The 24220-nt window shown below is 55.7% G+C and overlaps 1 protein-coding gene across 13 annotated transcripts in view; it reads left to right on the top strand.

Moving 5' to 3' along the window:
* MPRIP (myosin phosphatase Rho interacting protein) overlaps positions 1 to 24220 on the top strand; it is a 92889-nt gene that overhangs the window by 32595 nt on the left and 36074 nt on the right. For all 13 annotated transcript variants that reach the window (XR_009491540.1, XR_009491539.1, XM_024980263.1 and 10 more), the window contains exons 4-6: positions 13621 to 13772; positions 20225 to 20309; positions 23922 to 24135. Coding sequence is in view for 11 of the 13 variants with exons in the window: in XM_024980263.1 (XP_024836031.1) it covers positions 13621 to 13772; positions 20225 to 20309; positions 23922 to 24135 (451 nt within the window). In the remaining 2 variants the exon portion in view is untranslated. The remainder of the gene's footprint in view (positions 1 to 13620; positions 13773 to 20224; positions 20310 to 23921; positions 24136 to 24220) is intronic.

The raw sequence follows: 24220 nt of genomic DNA, 5'->3' as shown, positions 1-24220 counted from the left end.
GCAAAGAAGTTAGAGGAGAACATGCAGGAGTGAGTGGGTGCAGAGGCTCAGATAGAAAGGAGCACGTGCATACCTGCCAGGTGGGGTGGGAAGGCTCTGCAGGTAACCCTGAATTATTCAAAGAACCAAGAGAGGACACAGGCACCACTCCCGGGGGGGGCTCCTTCCTCTGTCCCTGGTCCCCGGGACGCAGATTTCCGTATGAGTCTTCCTGCACAGGGCAGTGAGTGCTTCAGGGAGAGCCTGCTATTTGCCTGCATAGACGGAACCTTAAACTGTGCATGTGGGTGTGGGAGAAGCCCGGCACCTGTCAGCTGACCCAAGGGTGGAGATCAGTCTGCCATCCCCTTTGATTCTGGCATGTCTGTCGTACGCGTTTAAGAAGCCTCTCCCTGCCCCGGAATCCTCCCTCTCTGAATTTGAGGCTCTAGTGAGAGGACCTGGGGCCTGGGGGCCCAGCGAGTGCCTTTCCATGTCCCTGTGCCATCCTGTACGTCTTCATCCCGTCCCAGTTACCACGTGCTCAGTCATAGGCAGCAGGGGGAGACGCGCTCTCGACTGTGTCTGGTGCCCTCAAGCCCAGTGAGAACCACGGTCCTCTTTCGGACTCCCCTGCTGTCCCACAGCTGTTGTGGGACACCCGTGGCTTGTGAACAGAGGTGCTGCAGGTGGTTTTACGTCCTTCTGCCCGCTTGGGGCCCCTGCCAGCCCTCTGCACGTGCACAGCTCTTACTCACAGAGATAGAGGGGGTCATGGGATGGTTGGAGCAGCAGTTCTGTGAGCTGATGGAGGGATTTCTGGGGGTCTCACCCTCTGCAGGGGTAGCAGCTGAGTCTGGGCTGTGGTGGGCATTCTTGGTGGAGGTCCTTAGAGCTGTGGGTAGACTTCTGTGGCGCTGCGACTCTGGTCTGGAGGGTGAGCATCTGCGTTAATGGGCTGGGTGGGTCTGGCCCTCCTGCAGGGACAGGTATGACTTTGGGTTTTAGGAAAGGGAGCAGCTTGGAATAATTGGTTAGGGAGCAAATTAAGTAGCAGTAGGGAGAGAACTGTCGAAAAAGAGTCATTTTATGAGCGTCAGCAACAGGAAACATTTGGGGTCCAAGAAACAAAGCCAAGTGACTGGTATTGGTGTGTGCGTGTGTGCACCCATGGTGCCCCCACACATGCCTGTGCAGGGCCGAGTGGCTCAAGGCCAGGCTGCAGAGTCCTCCAGGGCACAGCCCTGCACCCTGACTTCTTGGGACCCCGTCATGAGCCCAGCCCTCCCTGCCTGACCGTTTTTTTTTTTTTTTTTTTAAACTTTCCTGGGAAACAGGCAATATAAACAGTCTGATAAGCCAACCCATGTAAGGTATTAAATGGAGGACTAGATCAGTAATGTTTATGTTATTCTGACCCTGTGAAAACTGCCACTTAAGCCACGTAATGACCATGGCTGTGTTTCCTTCCACACTTGGTTTCTCTTGACGTTTATGGTTGCCCTCCCCCATTTGTTTTGATTTATATTTAACTAACCTTAATTGAACTTTACACTTCTGACAGAACTACAAAGTTCTCCTGAGTGTGGGCAAGTCCTTCGGTCAGAGAGTCGTCGTTTTTTCGTATTCACATCCCTCATGGAGACCTCTCTCTGCTTGTCCCATCTGGCCTGGCTCTTCTCCAGGCCTGCTGCTTAGCTCTTGACCTGGGCTTCCTTCAGCTTCCTCCTGAGGGTTTTAGATTGATCTCTTATTTTTGGTTTGCTTCTCTACTTGGTAAAGCCTCTTGAGAATGGCACAAGGGAAAGAGTTTTGAGACCTTGCGTGTCTAAAAATGCCTTTTTTGCCTATACTCTCGATTGGCAGCTGGACTAGTTATGGAATGTCAGGCTGGGAACAGTTTCCCCTTGGAGTTTTGAAGGCACCATTGTCTCTCATTTCTACCATTACCGTGGAGAAGTTCACATACGGTTCCTGACCCCATGCTGAACGAAGGGAGTTTTCTCTCTGGAAACTCTGAGGAGCTGCTCGTGAGCCCCTGGGCTCTAGAAATGCATGGGCTGTGCTTTGCTGTGGGCCTGTTTTCTCTCGTTGAACCAGAAGCCTGTGTGCTTTTCAATGAGGAAAGTTCAGTTCTTCTGGTCCAGGAGTTTTCTTGTATTTTTTTTTTCTTCTGGTAATTTTTTGTTTCATCTTCCCTGGTCTTTACTCTCAGAGCTCCTGTTATTTGGCTCTTGGTTCCTTTGCACAGTCTCTAATTTTATTATCTTTTTGCATGGCTTTGTTGTTCCTGAGACCTCATTAACCTTGCTGTAAACCCTTCTATTTCTGATCCCAGTGATCCTGTTTTGTTCTATTCTGGTTCTTATGTCAGCTGTGATACTTATAGTTTCTTGGGGCTCATTTCTTGTTCTCTGTGTATCCCTTTTTATAGCATCTTATTCCAGTTTCATGGACGCAGTACTGTCTCTTATAATTCCAGTTATTTTGAAATTCCATTCTGTCTCTGGTCTGACTTAGTTCCCTCCCTGCCTGTTTTGTCTTGGGCTTTCTCAAATGACTGTGACCCATAGCTGTACATTTGTATTCAAGAACGAGGTTATGTGTGTGCAGGGCTTATGTGGTGATTGGCTGGCCTTGTCTTAGAAGGACAGTCAGGCTGGGAACTGGAGAGCCCCCAGATCCAGGTCCTCCCCTCTCCTGTCTGGGGCGGCCTCAGCTTTCAGGATGATGACTTTCATGGAATCTTCCACCTCCTGCTCCCCGCCCCTACCCCGCCATGCACACACACCCCCGACACGCGCCCACCCCGCCATGGTGCTTCCTGCCCTGAGTCCAGAACCTCTTCAGAGAGGTCCTGTGGGTGCTGCCCATGGGAGCCTGCCCTGTGGGCTGGTGCTCCTTGAATGGGGACTGCCCAGCTTTCCTGCCCGTCTCGCCTCTGAGGTTGGCGGAGGTGCTGGGCCAGCCCTGAGTGTGAGGAATTCTGGGACCGCTTGAGTCTGCTCCCCCGGGTCCCTCTTCAGGTGTGCACAATTTATTTACTATCCCACATCTGCTGCTCTCTCCTGTTTTTTGTCTTTGAGAGTTATACCTTTTAAAAATCTGTGGTCATTTTTTATCAGAGTTTTATCAGCAACTTGAATGCGTCTCCGTGTGATTTTGGCCGTGCTTGACTGGAGGCCCCTCATGCGTTTCAGGAGTCAGTGTCCACCCTGGGCATCCCCCTCGTGAGCCCTGCTCCTCTGTCCTCTCCTAGATCGTCTGTGGGGCAGGTTGTTGCCCTGGGTCTGCACAACTCGTGTGCCTGGTGTGGTGTCTTTGAGAGTGAGCGTAAATGTGCCTGCTCTGGGTGTGTGTTCACCTCCTGAATTAAGGCTGCAGTGCCTTTTATGAGAAAGAGATACTTTTCATCTCTTAGGAAACAGTTCTTCTGGTCCAGGAGTTTTTGGATCAAGATGAAATTCTTGATTCTCTGGTTGGAAACCCCAGGGTTAACGATGACCACTGTTCCAGAAAAGTTAGATGGAGACTCCGTCTAATCTCCCTTTGGTGAATAAGGCCCTTGACTGACTGGGCCCAGGCCCCTACTTGCACCAACAATAAGACGCTTGTTGGCAGGGGCTGGGCAGCTCCTGTAACCGAAACTCTGGCCGCCGTGAGAATGGCCATGGGGGTGTGTGGCGCGGGCCTGTCCTCCCTCTGGGCTGCGCGCGCTTGTTCCCTCTCCCACACCGTTTGTTTTCCTCACGGTGCTCCCTGCGACCTGAAGGAGCCAGGAGAGGTTGATGCGTTCATCCACTTGCTGTGTGCCGTGGGCAGGCTGGGAGTTGGAAAAATGAAGATGAGGAAGAGTCCTGCCGTCCAGAACCTTACAGCCGATATCAGACAGGAGGGTTAGCCGGCACGGGGGCACGGCGCTGAGAGACACATGCCCTGCCTGGCCCCAGAAGTGCTCCCTGCAAGCTCCGGATCGCCCTCGGGAGGGACAAACTCAGAGCATTCCAGAGGTGGGCGTTCAGAATTGGTCAAAGCACACAGATGGTGGTAGAAGATGGGACTAAAGAAAGAGGGATTTCTGCCCGCCAAAGCCAGAAATAAATATTTCATGGCAAAAAAAGATTGTTGTGTTTAATGAAACTATTCTAACGGTTCCCTATGTCACCCTTTGCAGCACAGTCTTGAACAGCTACCTGTTAGGTCACCAGGTAGCTGTGCTTACTCTGTTCCATACTGCAGGCATTCAAGTCGCTTTGAAGTGTTTTCTTTCTTTTTTTTCTTTCTTTCTTTCTTCCCTACTCTCTTCCTTTCCTTCTCTCTCAGTATAATGGTTCAGGCGACGATCCCAGAAGCAGAGTTGCTGGGTCCAGGCTGTGAACCGTCTTGAGGCAGTTGATAGTTACTGCCAGATTGTGCTCTGGAAACTCCGTGCTCCTCGGCTGGGAGGAGGGTGTCCTCTCCATTTTCCTCCCTCCATGTCCGGATCCCCTAGATTTGTGTGGTTGTCCTGGAGGTTGTAGAGGGGTACTTTCTGAGCGAGGCACCCCACAGACGGTTAGACCGTATTTGTAGTCTTAAAGAACTGATACATCCTGAAGCATTGGAGCCCTGATGATAGCTGAAAAGCCTCATTTTAGCTTCCATTTCATTCCTCCACAGTCAGACCAGAACCAGCAGCAAAAGGAAGTTGGAGTGGTTGGCATCACACCTCGGCCTCTTGCACCTCCCCATGCTTCTGAGAGCTAGGGGACTGGAGCAGACAACTGAGGGGTGGCCCTGCCAGGAGCCGGGCACTACTGTTCCTTGCCACAAAGCTGCTGTGTGGCCATGACATCTGCCCGGCTTACAAAGCGTGGCAACAGCCTGGAGGGGTGGGGTGGGGTGGGGTGGGGTGGGAGGGGGCTGCAGAGCCCTCTGCTCCTGCTTGCTTCCTTTTCCCTGGAGTCTGATGCACCCTCCCTGCCTGCCGCACGTTGCCCCAGGCCCTTCTCTCTGTCACCCACTGGCCTTTCAGAGTTGGACCGAGACAAAGGTTTCCGGCCCCAGAATGTCCCTACTTGCTTAATTCCCATGCTCTAAAAATATCCGTACAGAGCTTCTTCCTGCCCAGTCTCCAGTCTCCTCCCTACAGAATCCGCCTGGCTCTCCCTACCCCTCCCCCAGGGAAGAAATAAGATCCCCGTTTCATTGCTCTTTCTAGGCTCAGAGTGGAATAAATAAGAAACGCTGGGTTTCCACAGTTAAAAGGGGAAAACTGCCTTTGTTCAGCCTGGAGGGCTGCCACCCGCCTGGGTCTGGGTCCACACTCTGAAGGTCCTGCCTCCTGCTCTGGGAAGGGCACCAGAGAGGAAGAAAGGTGGGGGGGACAGGAGCCCACGTGGGGTGGCGGAGGGAGGCCAGCCTTCTGCAGCCGACGGGCCTTCTGCAGTGAGTTGCTGTGGGAGTGAGGCCGGGCTCCCAGGCCCCTGCCTGCCTGGTCAGCGTGGACCAAAAAGGAGTCTGTGGGAAGCCTCCACCCTGGGAGGCTGCGGAGGCTCCTGCAGCTTTCTCAGGCATTCCTGGATTGGGCTGGAGCCTCAGCCCCTCCCCCCACCCCCAAACCCTGGATGCATGCCTAATTGAGGCTTCATTTATTCCCCCATTTTCTCAGCTCCGTAGAAAGAGACAGGCAAGTGGGTGAGGCCTCCCGATCCTCCTCAGAGCATGGGGGTAGTAAGGGGCTGGGGGAGAGAAGTACTCCAGGGTGGGCCTCCTCCATCCCAGAGGGGCTGTGGAGGGGGGAGGGGCAGGGAGGGGAGCCAGGGCAAAGGGGCTGCCAAGCTCGGCAGTGGTGGGAAGAATTTCTTTTTTTCTCCCCACTCAGAAACCCAAAAATAGCCATGTCAAAGGCACAAGCCTTGCAAGCTTGAAGCCAGCTGAAAGCCATTTGCTTCTGAGCCCTCCCTCTTTTCCCTCCTCTTCCTCACAGGCCCTTTCTTTCCAAACTCCTGCCCAGTCACGGGAGGACGGGACCCCCCCCACACACACCACTAGCCGCAGGAAGAATGGACATCCTCTCTTCCATTGCTACCCCAGACTGCGCCTTCACTGGTTCCCACAGGGAAGTCTAAACCCACTGCCCTGTACCCTAGTGTAAAAGGTCGCCCCTGCATTTGCTTTTCTTGTAACTTTGAATTTGCTGATTAAGATTTCTTAAAATGAAGCAAATCTGTGGCTAAAATGTAGACAATTAAAAATATGTAAAGACTGGATTGGATCTTGAAACCAAGGGGAGTGGTCATATGCAGGGGCACAAATGCCACAAAAACTGTTTGCTGTTACATCTGTTTTCCCCAATCATAAAAGTAACATACTCATTGCACAGATTTTGTGAGAACAGGACAGCACAAAGATGAGGTGATAATCCGACAATTTAGAAAATTCTCTGATGTGAACTTCTGGGGTTTATATGATGCGATGCCTTTTCTGGTTTCCTTGCTCAGTTACTCCTGCTGGGTATCACATCTCTGCTGCCAGCCTGTTGCTCAGCCCTCTGCAGAGAGCAGAGTGGATGTCCTTCTGCAGGGGCACCCGTTTTCAGGGGTGCTGCAGTGGGGGCTGACCTCCATCTGGGCAGCTGTGGCTTGACAAACAACACGGTTTATTTCTCAAGTCCAAGATATGCGTGCAGCATGGCCGGGTTTTGGTGAGAGCTGTCTTCCAGGTCCCCGACTGCTCCTGTGTCCTCACGTGGCGGAGAGCAGAGTGGACCTCACAGAGGCCCCACCTCCTGGCACCGTCTCATTGAGGGGTAGGGCTTTAGCGAAGGAGTTTTGAGGAGATGCTAAAGTTCAGTTCATAAAGAGGCCCTCCAGTGACGCTGGCCAGGCTCTGCCAGTGCCCTGCAGTGTCCTGGGTGTAGGGTAATGGCCAGTTAGCCTGGAGACCTGGGTCCCTGCATTCTGGAGGGACTCTGCCTCGAGGTCCAGGTTGTCCGAAGCGTCATCAGTCTGGCCAGGGAGAGCACAGCACCAGCACAGGCCGCCCAGGCTCATGGCTTGTTTTAGGCTGCACTTTCTCCTCTTGGACGGAGAAGGCGATGGCAGCCCACTGCAGTGGTCTTGCCTGGAGAATCCCAGGGATGGAGGAGCCTGGTGGGCTGCCGTCTGTGGGGTCGCACAGAGTCGGACATGACTGAAGAGACTTAGCGGCAGCAACAGTTCCCGTCTCGGAACTCGTCAAAATGAAATGAAACTGAATTGGCCCGTCCTCGAGCAGCTTGTCAGAAAACACCTGGGTGGTTGTGTGTGGGCTGACTTCCAGCTCCGCCTGCTAGCTGACTGGTCACTTCTGTAGCCTCAACGACATCTCTGTGTTCTCAGTGGTGTGGGGAGAGGAGCAGTGCTTTTCAGGATGAGCGTGGATGCTGGATGCTCTGGACGAGACTGCAGCTTCGTGGCCTGTCTTCCCACCACCTTCCTGTCTTGCTGCAGGGGCGAGGTCGGGGAGGGTCTGGCTCTGTTGTCAAACAAAGGCCTGCTTCCCCAAAGGAGCCCCTTCCTCTCAGGTTTAGGGACATCTGTTGCCTAATTAAGAGATGAACGTTTTGAGATAGTACATCTAGATTTTTTTAAGTGTGTATTTTCTGTGTTTTGTTTTTTTTTAAAGAAACACACTTGAGAACCATTTTGACAGTAGCATGGACAACAGCAGGGACTCCAGTTGTGTATGTTTACTTGTTTTTGAAGTTATTTTCTGCAGTGGTGACAGCCACCACAGGGCCCTGATGGGTCCAGGAGACCCGGGAGGGCAGGGCGGTGCAGAACACATGTCTCCAGGGTGCACACCTTTGTGGCTGGGCGGCGTCTGCAGATAGCACCTCTCCCTCCCCATCCTCTGTGTCCCGAGGCCGCTGATGGGTCCAGAGAACTCGGGTGCTCCCAGGCCTCCATGAGAGGCTTCTTTGAGGTTTCGCTGGGGGCAGACATCTGCTGTCAAGAACCAGGTGTGGGTGCCAGGAGAGCCAGCGGCAGTGGCGGGGCTCCAGGGGTGGGGGTGGGGCAGGAGAACTGGACCTAGAGGAGGTGAGGCGGGAGCAGATTGTAAGGTGGACGTTAAAACATCACCGGGTCAGCGCAGGGCCCAGGAAATGCACACCTCCAAGCCCTTGGTTGGGAGTTTCCAGGAGGAGAGAGAAGTGAGAGCGTCCTTTCTTAGACAAGGCCCCATCAGCCTGCCAGGCCTCAGCTTCTCACAGCCCTTGTTGGGCAGGGAAGTCTTTGCACTTCCCTGAGGCAGAGAGCCTTGCTGTCAAGCCCTTCTCTCTGGAGGTTTTCCTCCTTCTCCCGCTGTTGGGAAGTTTAAGCAGGAGGACATCGGCACTGACGTGCTCCAGGCTTCCTACCCTGGGAGGGAGAGGGTCTGTACCTGTGGGTTCTCTTGTGGACTGCGGAGAAGCATTTGAGTCTGGGAAGAACAGGGTGCTTGTTCCAGGGCCCTGGACTCACTCCAGGAGGCTCCAACCCCTCTGCTGATGAGCCCCATGGATCCCTGGGAAGGAGCCTAGGAGCCTGTACAGGACGGGGTTTCAGTCCTGTGGCCGGGTTTTGTGGGTCAGAGACGGGAGGGCGGGATGCGTTGCTCAGCACCATGGCATTTGGGCACAGGCCTGTTCTGAGACAGGTTGGGGATGTCAGCCCTGGGCTCACAGCATGTGTGCCCTGGACCTGCACTCTTGCTGCAGGTAGATGCCTGTGGGCACCCGAGTGTCCCTGGAGCCTGCGGTCCCTGAGGGGCGTGGGGAGGGTTGGGGGGCCGTGGCCGTGCCTGGCCTGTGTCCAGGCTGGGAGTCCCCTTCTGGACACTCTCGTTACTGCTCTGCTCCCCTGTGTTCTAAAACTTGGACAGCAGAGGAGGCCCAGTGACTTCTGATGTGGTGTGGGCTCAGAGCAGACTTTCTCGATTGTGTGAATTCTCAGAATAAATCAGAGAATTTCTCCATAAAAAGGTTATTTGAAGTCCTTTGGGCACCCACCTTGGATGGGTTCTGCCTAGCCATATTCTGTAGTAGCACCAGCCCCACTTGGTTTCAAGGCTCAGCAGCGTGGTTGACAGGAGGGTGTGTGTGTCTGTGTGTGTGTGTGTGTGCGCGCGTGCGTGAGCAGCGTGGTTGACAGGAGGGGTGTGTGTGTCTGTGTGTGTCAGCAGTGTGGTTGATAGGAGGGGTGTGTGTGTGCGTGCCCATGTGACCCGCCTGCATGCTCTATGTGGCAACAAGCTCCCCCGATTCTGTGTTCCAGCTGGACGCTTACACTGGGTAGGAGCCAGAGGAGCTGGACCTGGCGCTCAGGGCCGGGGGATGGAGGCGGGAGCCTGTGCCTGTGTGGGGTTACCTGGGCTCCACTGGGGACAGGGACTCTCCTCTCATCACAGGAAGTGTGGCAGCCCCACCATGGCCCTCACCTTCCCGTGGGTGGTAGGGTTGCCTGGCGTGGTCTTCACCTTCTCAGTTGGTCGAGGGCCTCCTAGGGTCACCCGAGGAGAGGACCCATGTCCCTCCTCCTCCCCTCAGGAGGTTGCCTGAGGTTTCGTTTTCTTTCTCACTGTGGCTGGCAGGGCCTTTGTGGGTGCTAACCCGAGCCTTGGGTGCTGGGGCCTGACGATACCACGTCTCCAGTCGTGCCCCCTCTCTGTGAACCCTGCTGGCGCTCACCCGCAGCGGGCTCGCAGCAGCTGTGTTTTCTCTCTGTCCCCTCTGTTCTGCTTTCATCAGGTCCTCCCTGGCCCACCACAAGCTGCCTAGTGACCTGGTGCAGCCGGCCAGGGCCTGGGCATCCAGCCCGCGGTGCTGGGCCTGCTGCGGCTGTGAGCAGACTGGCCTCCTCTCCAGGCGGTTGTTCCCAGCCTCAGCGTTAGAAGCATGAAGGGGCTTTTTGGTAATTCTGATTTTAAAAAGCCCCACCCCCAGAGAGTTTAAATCTGGGCATGGAACCTCCATTTAGTTATCTTTTCAGGTCATTCCATTATTCAGCAAAAGTTGAAAACCATCGCGTTAAGCACTCAGGCCTTACAGTTTAGGACCTTTTGCCTTCTCTCCAGCCTCTCTCATGGTTCCTGGTCCCCAAGAGTCTCTTCTGGCTGCTTCAGACCTCAGCATCGGGGGTCTTTCAGCACCAGGGTGAGCAGGGGCCCCTGCAGGAGGGCTTGCTGAGTGCCACGGCCCCAGCAGCTGCGTGGCTTCCAGCCCACCCATAGCAGACGATGGTGTGTTCTCTCCCAATCTGCCTGGAGCCGCTGGGCAGACCAGCACTGCCTTCCACCCGGGCACGGCACCCTGCAGACCAGAGCTGGGGCGTGCATCTCCACAGCAGGGCCTGCTGCCTGTGTGCCAGTGCCCCCTGCCCTCTGTGAGCAGCCCCGGTCTCCATCTCGGCTGGAAGAATGGCTTCTGCTAGGAGGTGCCTTGAGCCCCTGACCTTTCCCCTCTGTGCCCGCCTGCCCTCCCTCTTCACCCAGCATGCCCTGGAAGAGGGGGCTCCGAAACTTGTGCTGGAGGCAGAAGGTGTAGAACTAGTGTCTGCTCCCCGACAGGGCTCTCAGATATACAAGGAGCTGTGATGGGTTCTTCTCCAGGGCTTCCCTGAAGAGTCCAGGTACGGGTGTGTAAGGTGGTGTGTGCCCTTGGACATGAGTGGAGTCTGTACAACTGAAGGAGAAGGAATCGTGCTGGGTGCCTTGTGCACAGCGGTGGAGTTGCCTTTGGAGCACTGGTTCACAGTCTGGGCCACCTGGTGTGCTGGGGCCCAGGCGGGCGAGGGGAGAGGCTGGAATGATCCACATGGTCCTGGATTCAAGTGGAGGACACATGTGTGTTTAGCTTCAGAGACACACACTCAGGAGAGAGACCCCGCAATTGATAGATGGGAGTAGGTGGGGGTTGGGGAAGTCAGTGTAGATGTGACTCTGCACAGGTTATACGCACCTGTGTTTCCTGGCCCGTCATCTGAGAAGGCCTGGAGGCAGCAACGCCCCCAAAGCAGTGAGCATACCTAGTTCCTCAGTATTGATTTCTAATTCTGTTCTCCAGTGAAAGGAACCAGAGATCCTTGGAGAAATGGCTGATTCTAGGATCAGGGTAGGTACATAGAAGCTGAGCCTGGGGCACCTTGCCCTGCAAACAGTGGGACGTGTGCGTGCTGGTAGGCCACACGGGCGAGGCCAGGACAGTTTGAGCCGCAGACCCATCGTGTAGTACTGGGTTATAGTCTGTACTATATGGGAGGCACATTGAAGTCGAAGGGGCCTGTGTGGCTGTTCCTGTGCTGCTGCTTCCCGGGCTTGGTGGGGCGGGCGCTGTTGAGACCAGAAGGGCTGGCCCCTGTGAGCCTGGACAGGTTTCCCAGGTTTCCTGTCTCTCGTTCCCTCGTCTCTGTGTGTGACAGGATGAGGTCACGCCTGCCTCATGGGAGGTCATATTTAAGGAAGGATGAGAGAGACTATAATTGGGTGATCCTGGCTTAGAGGTGGTGGAGAGAGGCTCGTGCCCTTCAGCCCTCACCTGTCACATCTCTGCCTTTCGTGGCCCTTCTGCAAACTTTGTGGAGGAGGTAGCACCTTCTTATCATGGAGAGGTTGCCAAAAGTCTCAGGGTACAGTTGGTGCCTGAGTCCCGAGACCACACGGAGCTGCGGGGCGACAGGGAGCACTCGATATGCAGAGGGACCAGGGAGCAGCTTGGCCCCCGAGCCCTGGAGCAGTGGCCTCTGAAGAGGAGCGTGTGTCGCCCGGGGCCCTCTAGGTGGTCCAGTGAGGAGAAAATGCTAGAACTTCTGATGATGTACTTTATGGCCCTTGCTGAACTTACCTGTGTGTGTTGCGTGTGTGTAACACAGGGTGACTCATCAGGGCCGTGTACCTGCCCCAGCGGCATGAGGGACAAGGGAGGAAGTGCGGGATGGGAGGAGAGCAGAGCAGGGTGCTGGGCCTGCCTGCTCTTACGCTCCTGCCTCGCTCCACGTGCTGCCCTGGTCCTTCCTGAGGCCCCGCCTCCGAGAGGCCGTGTGTTTTGTCGGGGCCAGTGGGGATCAAATGTCCTGCCTGAGGGAGTCTGCCTTTGGAGAGGGCAGAGACCACCACCCAGGGAGGGTTCTGCTGGGCACTGGCACGATGCGGGGGAAGGAAGCAGGGCCTGGAGCTGAGGCAGGAAGGTGGGAAGACAGCGCTCATCCTGAGGGAGGTGGGGGCCCTGGGCCACTTCCCTCGTCAGCTGCTTGGTTGAGGACCACCCACCAGACCCCCTGCTCCAGCTTAAGGGCTGGTCAGGGGCCTCCAGGAGAGGTGCTGCGAGGTTGTACTTCACTTGGGACGCGCTCAGCTTGGCGTGGGTGTGGCCCCTCTCTCATGCCCACCTGGGAGCACTTCTGAGACAGGACACACTTTGAAGACACAGTGAAGGTGCATGCTGTTCTGTGGGCACATGGCTGCCCTCCTACCCTGCCGCCTCTGTCCTAAGCTGGGCCTCAGGAGGACGGGCAGATCCCAGAGGCTCCACGGAAAGGCTTCTTGGAGTGGGGAACTTACTCCCTGCCTTGCAGTAACCCCGCGAGCTGGCGGCTGTGTCAGGGCGAGGACTCCGGAAAGCCACCACCTCTGGGGTCTGGCTCCTGGGTGGGGCCCCAGTGGACAAAAAGGGAGCTGGCTGGTGGTGGGTCAGCAGAGCTCGGCATCTCATCTTCAGACCAGATCCCCTTTGTGTTGCAGCAGGGGACTGGCAGGTGGAAGGGAACCCAGGCACCACTGTGGGCCTTTTTTGCCCCTGCTGCTGCTCCAGGACCAGCCGGGAAGCGCTGGGCCCTTGGAATGGGCCCCTGGTGGAGGTGGAGGTGGGGTGGGAGTTGGAGCTTGGGCTCCCCTCCCTTCACGGAGTCTTCGCGCCTGGTGTGGTGGCCGCCACAGCCCCCTGCTTCCTTCCCCAAAGCCTCCTTGCATTCCAGGAGGGTCCTCACTCATCCGCTCAGTATCTTGTTTTTGGATTTCTCTCCCTAATGTCAGTGTCTCATAGCTTTGACTGAGAAAAGGGGGGAAGTGCTATAATTTGTCCCAGCCCTGGCCAGGCAGCCCTGAAGGAGGCCTACCTCTGACGACCCCAGGTGCGAGGCTCCGGGCTGCCTGCCCCAGTCCGCCTTCAAGGTGTGCTTCTCTCTGGTCCCTCCTAGCCTTTAAAAATAGCCTTGCAATTTCAAAACCACCTCCTGTAGCTTTTCTCACTGCTTTCTGGATCAGCCATCCTCTGAGATCAGGCTCCTGGCTGCCTCTGTCACCCCCGCTGTCCTCGAGAGGGTCTGCTGCCTGTTCCCCCCACACACAGCCCCTGTCCTCCCCCAGCACTCCTGGGCTGTTCTTCAGTGGGAAGGAACATGCAGCTGGTTGTCCTCTGAGAAGAGCAGGCCTGTCACCTCTCTCCCCCGGGGTGGGTCAGTAGGACGCGGGGCTGTGAGGGCCAGACTAAGGCAGCCCGCCCCCATGCTCCGCGTGGCAGGGGGATCTGCACAGCTGTGAGGCCCCAGTGCTTGTGGAGAAGCCAGGAGGGTCCGGAAGGACCTGGGGAGACAGGGATGTTCCCTCTGCCCCTACAGTGACTCCTGCCCTGTCTTCCTCTTGCAGCCCACAACCCTCCCACAGGGCACCATCAACATGAACCAGTGCACGGACGTGGTGGATGGGGAGGGCCGGACGGGCCAGAAGTTCTCCCTGTGCATTCTGACCCCTGAGAAAGAGCACTTCATCCGGGCTGAGACCAAGGAGATCATCAGCGGGTGAGTTTGCTACACGTGTGTTGAGCCGAGCCGCCCCACCTGCCGGGGTCCTCGGACTGCCTGCGCCCCGTGTCTGCTGAGTTCTTCTCTCCACCCACCTTTGCTTCATCCCCACCCTCAGTTGCCCAGCTGCCCCTGCACGCCTCGCTCCCCTGCCGCCTCCCTCTGCTGGCGTCAGCACATCTTCCAGGCCTCTCTCTGGTCTCCCAGTCCATCCTCACCTCACTCTGGCTTCTTCTCACTCAGACAGGAGGGTCTTGGTCTCCAGAGCTCATCCAGCCTCACCGGCCTCCTGCCTGAAAGGCCCTGGGGCCCTTCCCAGCCCCCACCTGCAGCCCATGCACTGCAGCTCTGAGCTGCTGGCCACGCACGCCCCCTGCTGCCTCTCCCCTGCCCTCCCTTCCGTCCTCCAGGCTGTGCGGCCCCCAGGAGGCCTTCCCCACGAGGTGTATGGCTCTGTCAGCTGGCGCCTGTGAAGGCTGGGGTTTGTCCAAGTGTGTTGTCCTCCTCAGCCAGCGGTCAGCCCTGGAGCAGAGGCCATGTCTCCCTCATGACCCCCGTGTCTGCACTCAGGAGTCACCACAGGGTGACCACATGCACTGCTTTTCTTGTCTGCATGACAGAACAGAGTTCTGGGCCACCCCACCCCCAGCATGCCCTGGGTGGAGGCTGGGAGAAGCCCTGGAAAGTAGAGGGACCCAGATTTCCAGGCAGCTGCCAGCGCAGGGGGCTGAGCTCCGTGCTCTGAGCCCTGTCACATCTGCCTCCTGGGGGCCCTGCTCTTCTGTGCACGCAGCTGCACAGGTATGTGACATGGTGCGTGACAGCGAGCAGGTGCCCCTTGGCCCAGCCAGGAGCTCGGGCGCTGGGTCGTGGAGAAGCTTGTCATTCCTAAGGTGCAAAGGAGAAAATAAACTCTCTGGGTTGAGGGGCTGGGCTGATTACTGCACAAGGAGAAGGAATTAGGACATCAGGCACCTTGTGTTCGGGAAACGGAGGTGGCTTTGAGGGATGGGCTGGGCTTTGGGGCCCCATCAGCTGCAGCTGGCCAAGACTGCCGTGGGAGGAAGTGAGATCTCGTTTTCACTGAGGTGGGTGTGGAGCGGGGGCCAGACCCATGCTCCTGAGGGGTGGGTGGCTTCTTCCTGGGGTGCCAGCTCCCTGCTAGTCATCCTCCTGTGGGGAGAGGCAGGATTTCGTTTCTAACACCAGGGGCAGACGGGAGGACCAGTTTCACTGTCTTGCCTTAATCCTCCTCTTAGAATGTCATGGATTCTAAGAGAGCAAAGCATTTTTGTTGTTGTTCAGTCTCTCAGTCATGTCCAACTCTTTAGACCCCACGGTCTGCAGCACGCCAGACTTCCCTGTCCATCACAAACTCCCTGAGCCTACTCAGACTCATGTCCATTGCGTCAGTGATGCCACCCAACCATCTCATCCTCTGTTGTCCCCTTCTCCTCCCGCCTTTAGTCTTTCTCAGCATCAGGATCTTTTCCAGTGAGTCAGTGCTTTGCATCAGGTGACCAAAGTATTGGAGTTTTCAGCTTCAGCATCAGTCCTTACAATGAATATTCAGGACTGATTTCCTTTAGGGTGGACTGGTTTGATCTCCTTGCAGTCCAAAGGACTCTCAAGAGTCTTCTCCAACACCAAAGTTTGAAAGTATTAATTCTTCAGCGCTCAGCCTTCTTTATGGTCCAACTCTCACATCCATACATGACTACTGGAAAAACCATAGCTCTGACTATATGGACCTTTGTCAGCAGAGTAATGTCTCTGATTTTTAATATGCTGTCTAGGTTGGTCATAGCTTTTCTTCTAAGGAGCAAGCATCTTTTAATTTCATGGCTGCAGTCATTGTCCGCAGGGATTTTGGAGCCAAAGAAAATAAAGTCTGTCACTGTTTCCATTGTTCCCCTGTCTATTTGCCATGAAGTGATGGGACAGGATGCCCTGATCTTCGTGTTTTGAATGTTATTTTAAGCCAGCTTTTTCACTCTTTCACCTTCGTCAAGAGGCTCTTTAGTTCCTCTTCACTTTCTGCCATAAGGGTGGTGTCACCTGCATATCTGAGGTTGTTGATGTTTCTCCCGGCAGTCTTGATTCCAGCTTATGCTTCATCTAGTATGGCATTTCACATGATGTACTCTGCATATAAGTTAAATAAGCAGGGTGACAGTATACAGCCTTGATGTACTCCTTTCCTGATTTGGAACAGGTCTGTTGTTCCATGTCCAGTTCGAGCTGTTGCTTCTTGTCCTGCATACAGGTTTCTCAGGAGGCAGGTCAGGTGGTCTGGTATTCTCATCTCATTAAGAATATTCCAGTTTGTTGTGATCCACACAGTCAAAGGCTTTAGTGAAGTCAGTAAAGCAGAAGTAGATGTTTTCCTGGTATTCTCTTGCTTTTTTGGTGATCCAACAGATGTTGGCAATTTGATCTCTGGTTCCTCTGCCTTTTCTAAATCCAGCTTGTACATCTGGAATTTTTCGGTTCACGTACTGTTGAAGCCTAGCTTGAAGGATTTTGAGCATGACCTTGCTAGCATGTGAAATGAATGCGGTTGTGCAGTAGTTTGAACATTTTTCGGCATTGCCCTTCTTTGGGATTGGAATGAAAACTGACCTTTTCCAGTCCTGTGGCCACTGCTGAGTTTTCCAAATTTGTTGGCACATTGAGTACAGCACTTTCACTGCATCATCTTTTAGGATTTGAAATAGTTCAGCTAGAATTCTATCACCTCCACTAGCCTTGTTCATAGTGATGCTTCCTAAGGTCCACTTGACTTCGCACTCCAAGATGTCTGGCTCTAGGTGAGTGATCACACCACTGTGGTTGTCTGGGTCATTAAGGTCTTTTTTGTAGTAGTTCTTCTGTGTATTCTCAGCTTCTCAGGTGGTGCCAGTGGTAAAGAACATGCTTGCCAATGCAGGAGACATAAGAGATGTGGGTTCAATCCCTGGGTCCGGAAGATCTCCTGGAGGAGGGAACAGCAACCCACTCCAGTATTCTTGCCTGGAGAATTCCATGGACAGTGGAGCCTGGTGGGCTACAATTCGTGGAGTCAAAAAGAGTTGGACGTGACCAAGCGACTAACACTTTCACTTTTCTGTGTATTCTTGCCACCTCTTCTTAATATCTTCTGTTTCTGTTAGGTTTGTTCCATTTTTGTCCTTTATTGTGCTTATCTTTGCATGAAATGTTCCCTTGGTATCTCTGATTTTTTTGAAGAGGTCTCTAGTCTTTCCTATTCTGTTGTTTTCCTGTATTTGTTTGCATTGTTCACTTAGGAAGGCTTTCTTCTCTCTCCTTGTTATTCTTTGGAACTCTGCATTCAGATAGGTATATTTTTCCTTTTCTTCTTTGCCTTTCACTTCTCTTCTTTTCTCAGCTATTTTTAAGCCCTCCTCAGAGAATCAGTTTGCCTTTTTGCATTTCTTTTTCTTGGAAATGATTTTGATCACTACAGTGTTACGAACCTCTGTCCTTAGTTCTTCAGACACTCTATCAAATCTAATCCCTGAATCTATTTGTCACTTACACTGTATAATCGTAAGGGATTTGATTTATACCTGAATGGTGTAGTGGTTTTCCCTACTTTGTTCAATTTAAGTCTAAATTTTGCAATAGGGAGTTCATGATCTGAGCCACAGTCAGCTCCCGGTCTTGCTTTTGCTGATTGTATAGAGCTTTTCCATCTTTGTCTGCAAAGAATATAATCAGTCTGATTTTGGTATTGACCATCTGGTCATGTCCATACATAGAGTCGTCTTGTGTGTTACTGGAAGAGGATGTTTGCTATGACCAGTGCGTTCTCTTGGCAAAACTCTGTTAGCCTTTTCCCTGCTTCATTTTGTACTCCAAGGTCAAACTTAGCTTTTATTCCAGGTGTCTCTTGATTTCATACTTTTGCATTCCAGTCCCCTATGATGAAAAGGACATCTTTTTTGGTGTTAGTTCTAGAAGATCTTCTGGGTCTTCATATAACCATTCAGCATCAGCTTCTTCAGCATTACTGGTTGGGGCATATACTTGGATTAGTATGATATCGAATGGTTTGCTTTGGGAATGAATTGAGATCATTCTGTCATTTTTGAGATTGCACCAGCATATTGCATTTCAGACTCTCTTGTTGCCTCTGAGTGCTAGTCCTTTTCTTCTAAGGGATTCTTGGCCACAGTAGTAGATCATCTGAGCTAAATCTGCCCATTGCTGTCTATTTTAGTTCCCTGATTCCTAAGGTGTCAGTGTTCACTCTTGCCATTTCCTGTTTGACCACTTCCAATGTACCTTGATGGACCTAACATTCCAGGTTCCTATGCAGTATTGTTCTTTACAGCATCGGAGTTTACTTTCACCACCAGTCACAACCACAACTGAGGGCTGTTTCTGCTTTGGCGTAGCCTTTTCATTCCTTCTGGAACTTTCTCTCCTCTTCTCCAGTAGCATATTGGGCACCTACCGACCTGGGGAGTTCATCTTTCGTTGTCATGTCTCTTTGCCTTTTCATACAGTTCATGCGGTTCTCATGGCAAGAATGCTGACGTGGTTTGCCATTCCCTCCTCCAGTGTCAGTGGTTCTGCAGCTGGAGACGGACGGCCAGAGATGAAGGGAACCTGATCTCCCCAGGCACGAGTGGCAGCAGAGCACTCGTGGGTCCTGGTTCCCACCTGCTGCCATGGCCTGTCTGGCAGGCACCCTTGGCTGAGGTTCCACTGCCCAACCAGACTCCTCAAGGAGATTTAGGCATCACACACAGAAGCACACACCTGAGTTGGGAGGGGTCTGGGTGACGTAGGACAGGAGGGGTGTCCGAGGTCCCAGGGCACTAGGAGTATGGGAGCTGGGGCCCAGGTCAGCCCTACACAGCCTGGCCTCTGACGGGACCTCCCTCTGGTGCTTGGCAGGGGCTTCAGGGGCTCTCTCCAGTCAACTGTGTGGCCATGGTGCAGGTCTTCTCTCCTTTCCCCTCAAGGCCCTGTCGTGTGGGGCGCACAGGTTTACCCAGCTCGGTAGCATTACTAGTCGAGAGCGACAGGGCCAGTGTTCATGGGTTCAGGGCTCCCTGACTGCTTTGCACATGCCTGCCGCAGCCCTGTTCCCAGGCCCTGGAGGATGACGTGACTTCACAAGCAGTCTCTTTTCCCCTCCCAGGTAGAGCCTGGAGAGGGGCCCTCTGCAGGCGGGGTCCTTGGTGTGAACTTTGCAAAGGAAATGTGTTCCCTTTGGCAAGCTAGAAAGCAAGTCTGTTAACCCACAAGCACTCGAACTCCTCAGGGTAAATGGGTGAGCCCTTGGAGCCTGCTCGTCTGCTCTTGTGCAGAGTGAGCCGTCGTCTCCTCTTGGCTTCGGGGCTCTGGGAGCAGAGCCTGTGCTCAGATCTCTTCATGCAGTGCACTCGCTCGTGCACTCTCAGGCCAAGAAACCCTGCTCTCATCTGACTGGGCCTCAGCTCCACTGCTGGAGGGGTGCACTCCACATGCAACCCCTCTCCCAGCTGCTGGCAGCATAGCCACCCCAGTGGCATCCCACACACAAACACATTAAAGGAGCACCTCTGAGAACTAAAGACAAGCCCTTCTTCCTGCCCTGCGCTTGGGTGCTGGTCTTCGCTGCGGCCTCAACCAGTATGCTGGCGCTGCAGACCCTGCCTCCCTCAGCAGTTCAGCCGTTGCTGCCAGGCTCTTGTCACAGGCTGGCCGCAAGCCCACGCAGACCCTTGTGTCTGGGCAGAGTTGGCCCAGCATCCCCTGCAGTACTGTCCCCTGTGGAGAGAGCACCACCCTTCCACCCCACCACACCTCCTCCTCCCACCACACCTTCTCCTTCCCCTCGCTCCGACCTTCCCAGCTCCCACGGAGCTCCAGAGAGGCAAGCAGTACCCCCCTGGTTCCAGAGATGAGAGGCCAGAGCCCCGAGGGCTAGGAGCTGCCTGGGTCTTGGTTTGAGGGAAGCAGAGCCAGATCTAAGTCCATGCTCCTGCCTGCTTTCCCTGCTGCTGGTCCAGAGTGAACCTTCCAGTGTGTGGGCCTTGGTGTTGGTCCCTGGGAAGTTCCGCTAGGCCTTCCCCAAAGGTGTTTCCGAGGTGCCCCCAAGGGCGCCCTCATTGTGCAGTTGGGGCCCAGAGGTGAGCCTCTCCAGAGTGTGGGAGGTCAGCTGCACAGTGCCCAGAAGTGACCACTGTCGGAAAGTTTGGCAACGACTCCTAGGTTCTTGCCCCAGTGGTCCTCGGGGCTTCCCAGTCGCAGCGTGTCTGTGCTGGCCAGCCGCACTCCAGGAGGGCAATTTTAGAGTGGAGTGTCAGCCCCAGAGGAAGGCTGGTAACAAAAACAGTGCCAAGCCCTTACCAGGCCAGTGGTCAGCCTGTCCGTGTTCCAGCTGTGCAGCTGGCACTTCCTGCCCTGGAGTGGCAGCTCTGGTCTGACTGGTGCCATACCCTCCTCTCTTCCAGGTGGCTGGAGATGCTCACAGTCTATCCCAGGACCAATAAGCAGAACCAGAAGAAGAAGCGGAAGGTGGAGCCCCCCACACCACAGGTGAGGCATCCCCTCAGTGGAGCTGGGGCAAAGAAAAAGCACCCTGGGAGATTGGGGGATTCAGGACCCAGCCTAGAATTGGGGGCAAGGGAAGGAAGGGGTGATGCTAGGGCTGAGGCAGCCCTCAGCTCAGGGGTCTTCACCTGCCTTCTCCGAGTCTGTGGGCTGCCTTCTGCATGCTCCTCTGTAGGCCCCAGGGCAAGACCCCCACTTGGAGAGGTTGGCCTGCTGTGGGGCTGCCCCAAGAAGCGTCATTGCACAGTGCCCATCCCTCCCCTGACCATCCCGCCAATTGCTGGGAGCCAAGAGCATGCTGGGAGGAGAGGCTCAGTTCAGCTCCACCTTCCGCACAGACAGTTCTACAGACAGCAGGCTGGGCAGGGGGCCAGGAGGAGTGGTCCTGCAGTGCCTGGCCGTGAGGGGCTCTCAGGGTAACCATCAATGGAAAGCACTGGCACAGCCTTGATTCTGTGCTCCTACCAGCTCCCACGAGGCCAGAGTGGGAGGTGGCTGGGGCAGTCCCCCGGGTCCAGGGCTTCCCTCCCCTGGCTGGTCTGCAGGGGCTCAGGGCACCAGGAGGGCTCAGGGCCTCAGCGGGCTGATTTGTGAAACGGGCCTGTTGAAATCGAGTTCTCAGCTTACTATGAGCAGTGGCAAAAGCGCCAGGCCCCTCCTGGGTGCTCAGTACAATGACCCTGGAGCTACACAGGTTTGCACTCTGGGAGTCCACTTTGTGTGGATTGTTTTCAATAGTAAATCCCGCAGGACTGCACGCTCCTCAGCTGGTGGAATTCATGGGTATGGAACAGTGGGCACAGTGGGCCAACTGACTGTGTGCCTTAGGGGCCCCTATAGAGAGAAGAACCCAAGACCCAAATCTAGCCTTTTTCTTATTGCCCCAGAGTTTTGGGTCAGACTAACAGGGCTGGGGGTGTCCCTTTGCTGTACCCTGCCCTCCAGGAACTCAGGCAGGCAGGGGGCCCAGGGTCCTGCTTCAAGGAGGGTGTTCAGGCATCTGGGAGTTGGGGCCATGGAGTGTGCAGGTACCCCTCAGGCCAGAGGGAGGTCAAGAATGGGGCTGTGGGGGAGAGCACACACCCCCTCGACCGGGGGCTGGGTTGCAGCAGAGCCCAGGGCAGTGGGGAGACAGGCTGGCCCAGACCTGTAGAGCTGGAGCCTAAGAGGCATGGGTTCCCAAGAGCCTCTTCCTGCTCTGGCTATTTGAGGAAGGGCGTCCTGGTACCCAGATGCCTAGAGAGGAGTGGTCATCCACTCAGGGTGTGACCAGGGGTTCCCCACTCCATCTCCCTAGACCCCAGAGCTGGGACTTGGGTAAGGCCAGGGGCTGTGTGTTCACCCAGCCCAGTGTGCAGGCTAGGGGCACACATCCTTGGGTGGAGCTGTGGGAGGCTGGCTCCTCCGTCTGCTCACCCGCTTGGGCTCTTGGCCCCTGCTTCTTGGTCTTTTTCAGGGATGTATAAAACAGCAGGCCTCTTGCTGTGATTGAGGCTCCTGTCAGGCCCTGGTCCGACCCACTACAGGCCCACACGTTTGCTCTGAGCTGCCACCTCTTCTCAGGCATCTTGTTTACCCGTTGGGACCTGCTGCCATGCCCACTCTGGGTCAGAACCCTCCTTCTTACTGGCCCTCTGCTCAGCTCCCATGCCCCAGGGGTAGAAAAGGTGGCTTTCTGTGGGAAACTTGCTCACAAGGGGCCTGCTTAGCATGTGGAGGCTGCAGAAGCCCTTTGACTGGGCCTCCCTTCCTGTCCCATTTTCTCTTTGCTCTCAGCTGACTTCTTTATGCTACTGACAGCCCTGGGCCTACAGCAGTCCTGGCCACACAGAGAGGAGCACCCTGGGGCCCTGGGCCTTTCCCCCACCTTACACAGGCACCAGGACTCTGTTGGTGTGAGTGGCAACACCCCCCAGCACGGTGCTGACATTGTGGGGAATGGGCGTGTTGCCATGTGCCCTGGCCCCGCCCCTGCCAAGTCTGCTTTCCACCCATGTGCTCTGGAGGAGAGAAGTGACTACCCAGAAACCAGCCCCTGCCCTGCCCCTCTGCCCCTGCTGACTCAGTGAGGCTGGGCACACAGGCAGGAGACAGCATGGCTACCACGGGAGACTCACCATGGACCTTGGCGCCTCCAGGGCCCTTTTCCTCTGGGCTGAGTCTTAGGACAGTCAGGGGCCCAGGAGGCAGGCCTGGAACTGCCTGGTGCTAGGAAGCCCTGTCACTGACCCTCATATCTCAGGCCTGGAATTTCCTCTTGGAGAGCCTCACCAGCACCCTGCCCCATGCTGGGTTCACCCCAGCATCAGGAAAGTGTGCATGTGCCAGGACCCTACTCTCCCGGGCACAGCGCTGCCCTTCCTCCACAGCCCATGTTGGCAGCCTCTGTGTCCCTTGGTCCAGCCCCCCTCCACAGAGGGGACGGACTCGTCAAGCATGGTCTCCAGGTAACGCCCACACGGCTCCACTCTGAGCCCTGCAGAGCCATGCCTGGCCTCAGTAGAGTGTGGGCCCCAGGTTATTGTGGGGGCACAGCAGGCCACCCAGAGAGACCTCTGCTCAGGGCAGCATGGCTGTTGGGTGTGGAGCCAGGGCGCCGCTGACCACAGGCTCAGGGCCTCAGGGCTGGTGTCCTCGGGTCGTTGGAGCTGGTTCTGTTGGAGCCTTGGGGAACCGTCAGAAGCCACGTTCTTCCAGCCACCTCTTCTGGGTGGCTCAAGTCACTCAGGAGCCTCCAGCCAGGGAGGCAGGGCTACTGATGGCTGTGACAGAAGGGGTAGTGGGCGTTCCCAGGCCTGCGGGAGAGCCATCCCAGCTTCATCTGTCCCAGGAGGCCCAAGCCCCTTGTGGAACTGAGGAAGCTCTGGACTAGGCAAAGTGCTGGCTGTCTCACTGTGGACGCAGGTGCCCACCCAACAGGCAGCCCCCGTCCTGGGCCCGCCTCCTCTCCCAGGGGCCCCTGGGGGTGCCAAATGCTTAGAGCCCCACTCTGCCTCTTACTGGCCATGCGAACGTGGGTTGCCACCTCCTCTCAGCCGAGGTGAGCTCCCCTTGTAGGAGCTTTTGGGGTGGCTGGTGAGGACTGGAAGGTGTGGTGCTAGTCAGAGCCCAGCAGGCAGTCTGTTTTTGGGAAGGACCGCCAAGATGTGCCTCACTTTGAGGGGTGCCCAGAGCCATCCTGCTGGTGGCAGGTCAGGAGCAGGCACCCCAGTGCCTGGCTGGGCAGGAGCTTGGGCCCGGGGCATGAGCAGGTGCCATAGGCTTACAGTGTGGGGTTACAGTTCTCTGTATGCTCTGGCTAAGTACCTCGTACACAAATGCTGTCCCTTGGGGCAGCACCAGCTCCAGCTTGGGCTCCCACCTGGGCTCCAGGCTCCCATTCTGCATGCCTAGAGGCTTTGGGTGCTGGCTGGGGCTGCAGAAGAAAGAAGGCTTCCAGCCCAGCCGGGACATCTCTGTGCTGAACCTTGCTTTCTGGCATCTGGGCCTCTGACACTGCAGCTGACCTTGGTAGCCAGGTACTCGGGCAGCCCAGACCCGTGCGCTGGCTCGGGCAGGGTGTTCCCAGGCTTGCATGGACACCACTCTCCCCTGCAGGAGCCAGGGCCGGCCAAGATGGCTGTCACCAGCAGCAGCAGCAGCATCCCCAGTGCTGAGAAAGTCCCCACCACCAAGTCCACACTTTGGCAGGAAGAAATGAGGGCCAAGGACCAGCCAGATGGGAGCAGCCCGAGTCCAGCTCAGAGTCCCAGCCAGGGCCAGCCTCCTGCGGCCAGCACCCTGAGGGAGCCAGGGCTTGAGGGCAGAGATGGTAAGTGGTAGCCAGGGTGGCCACAGTGCCTGCCTGTCTTGGTGCCCCACCTCCCAGCACTAGTTCTGGCCTCCTGACAGAGCGA

This window comes from Bos taurus, chromosome 19 (assembly GCF_002263795.3).
Source record: "Bos taurus isolate L1 Dominette 01449 registration number 42190680 breed Hereford chromosome 19, ARS-UCD2.0, whole genome shotgun sequence".
NCBI lineage: Eukaryota > Metazoa > Chordata > Mammalia > Artiodactyla > Bovidae > Bos > Bos taurus.
The sequence above is the reverse complement of the archived record's forward strand: the minus strand, read 5'-3'. Positions and strand labels throughout refer to the sequence as shown.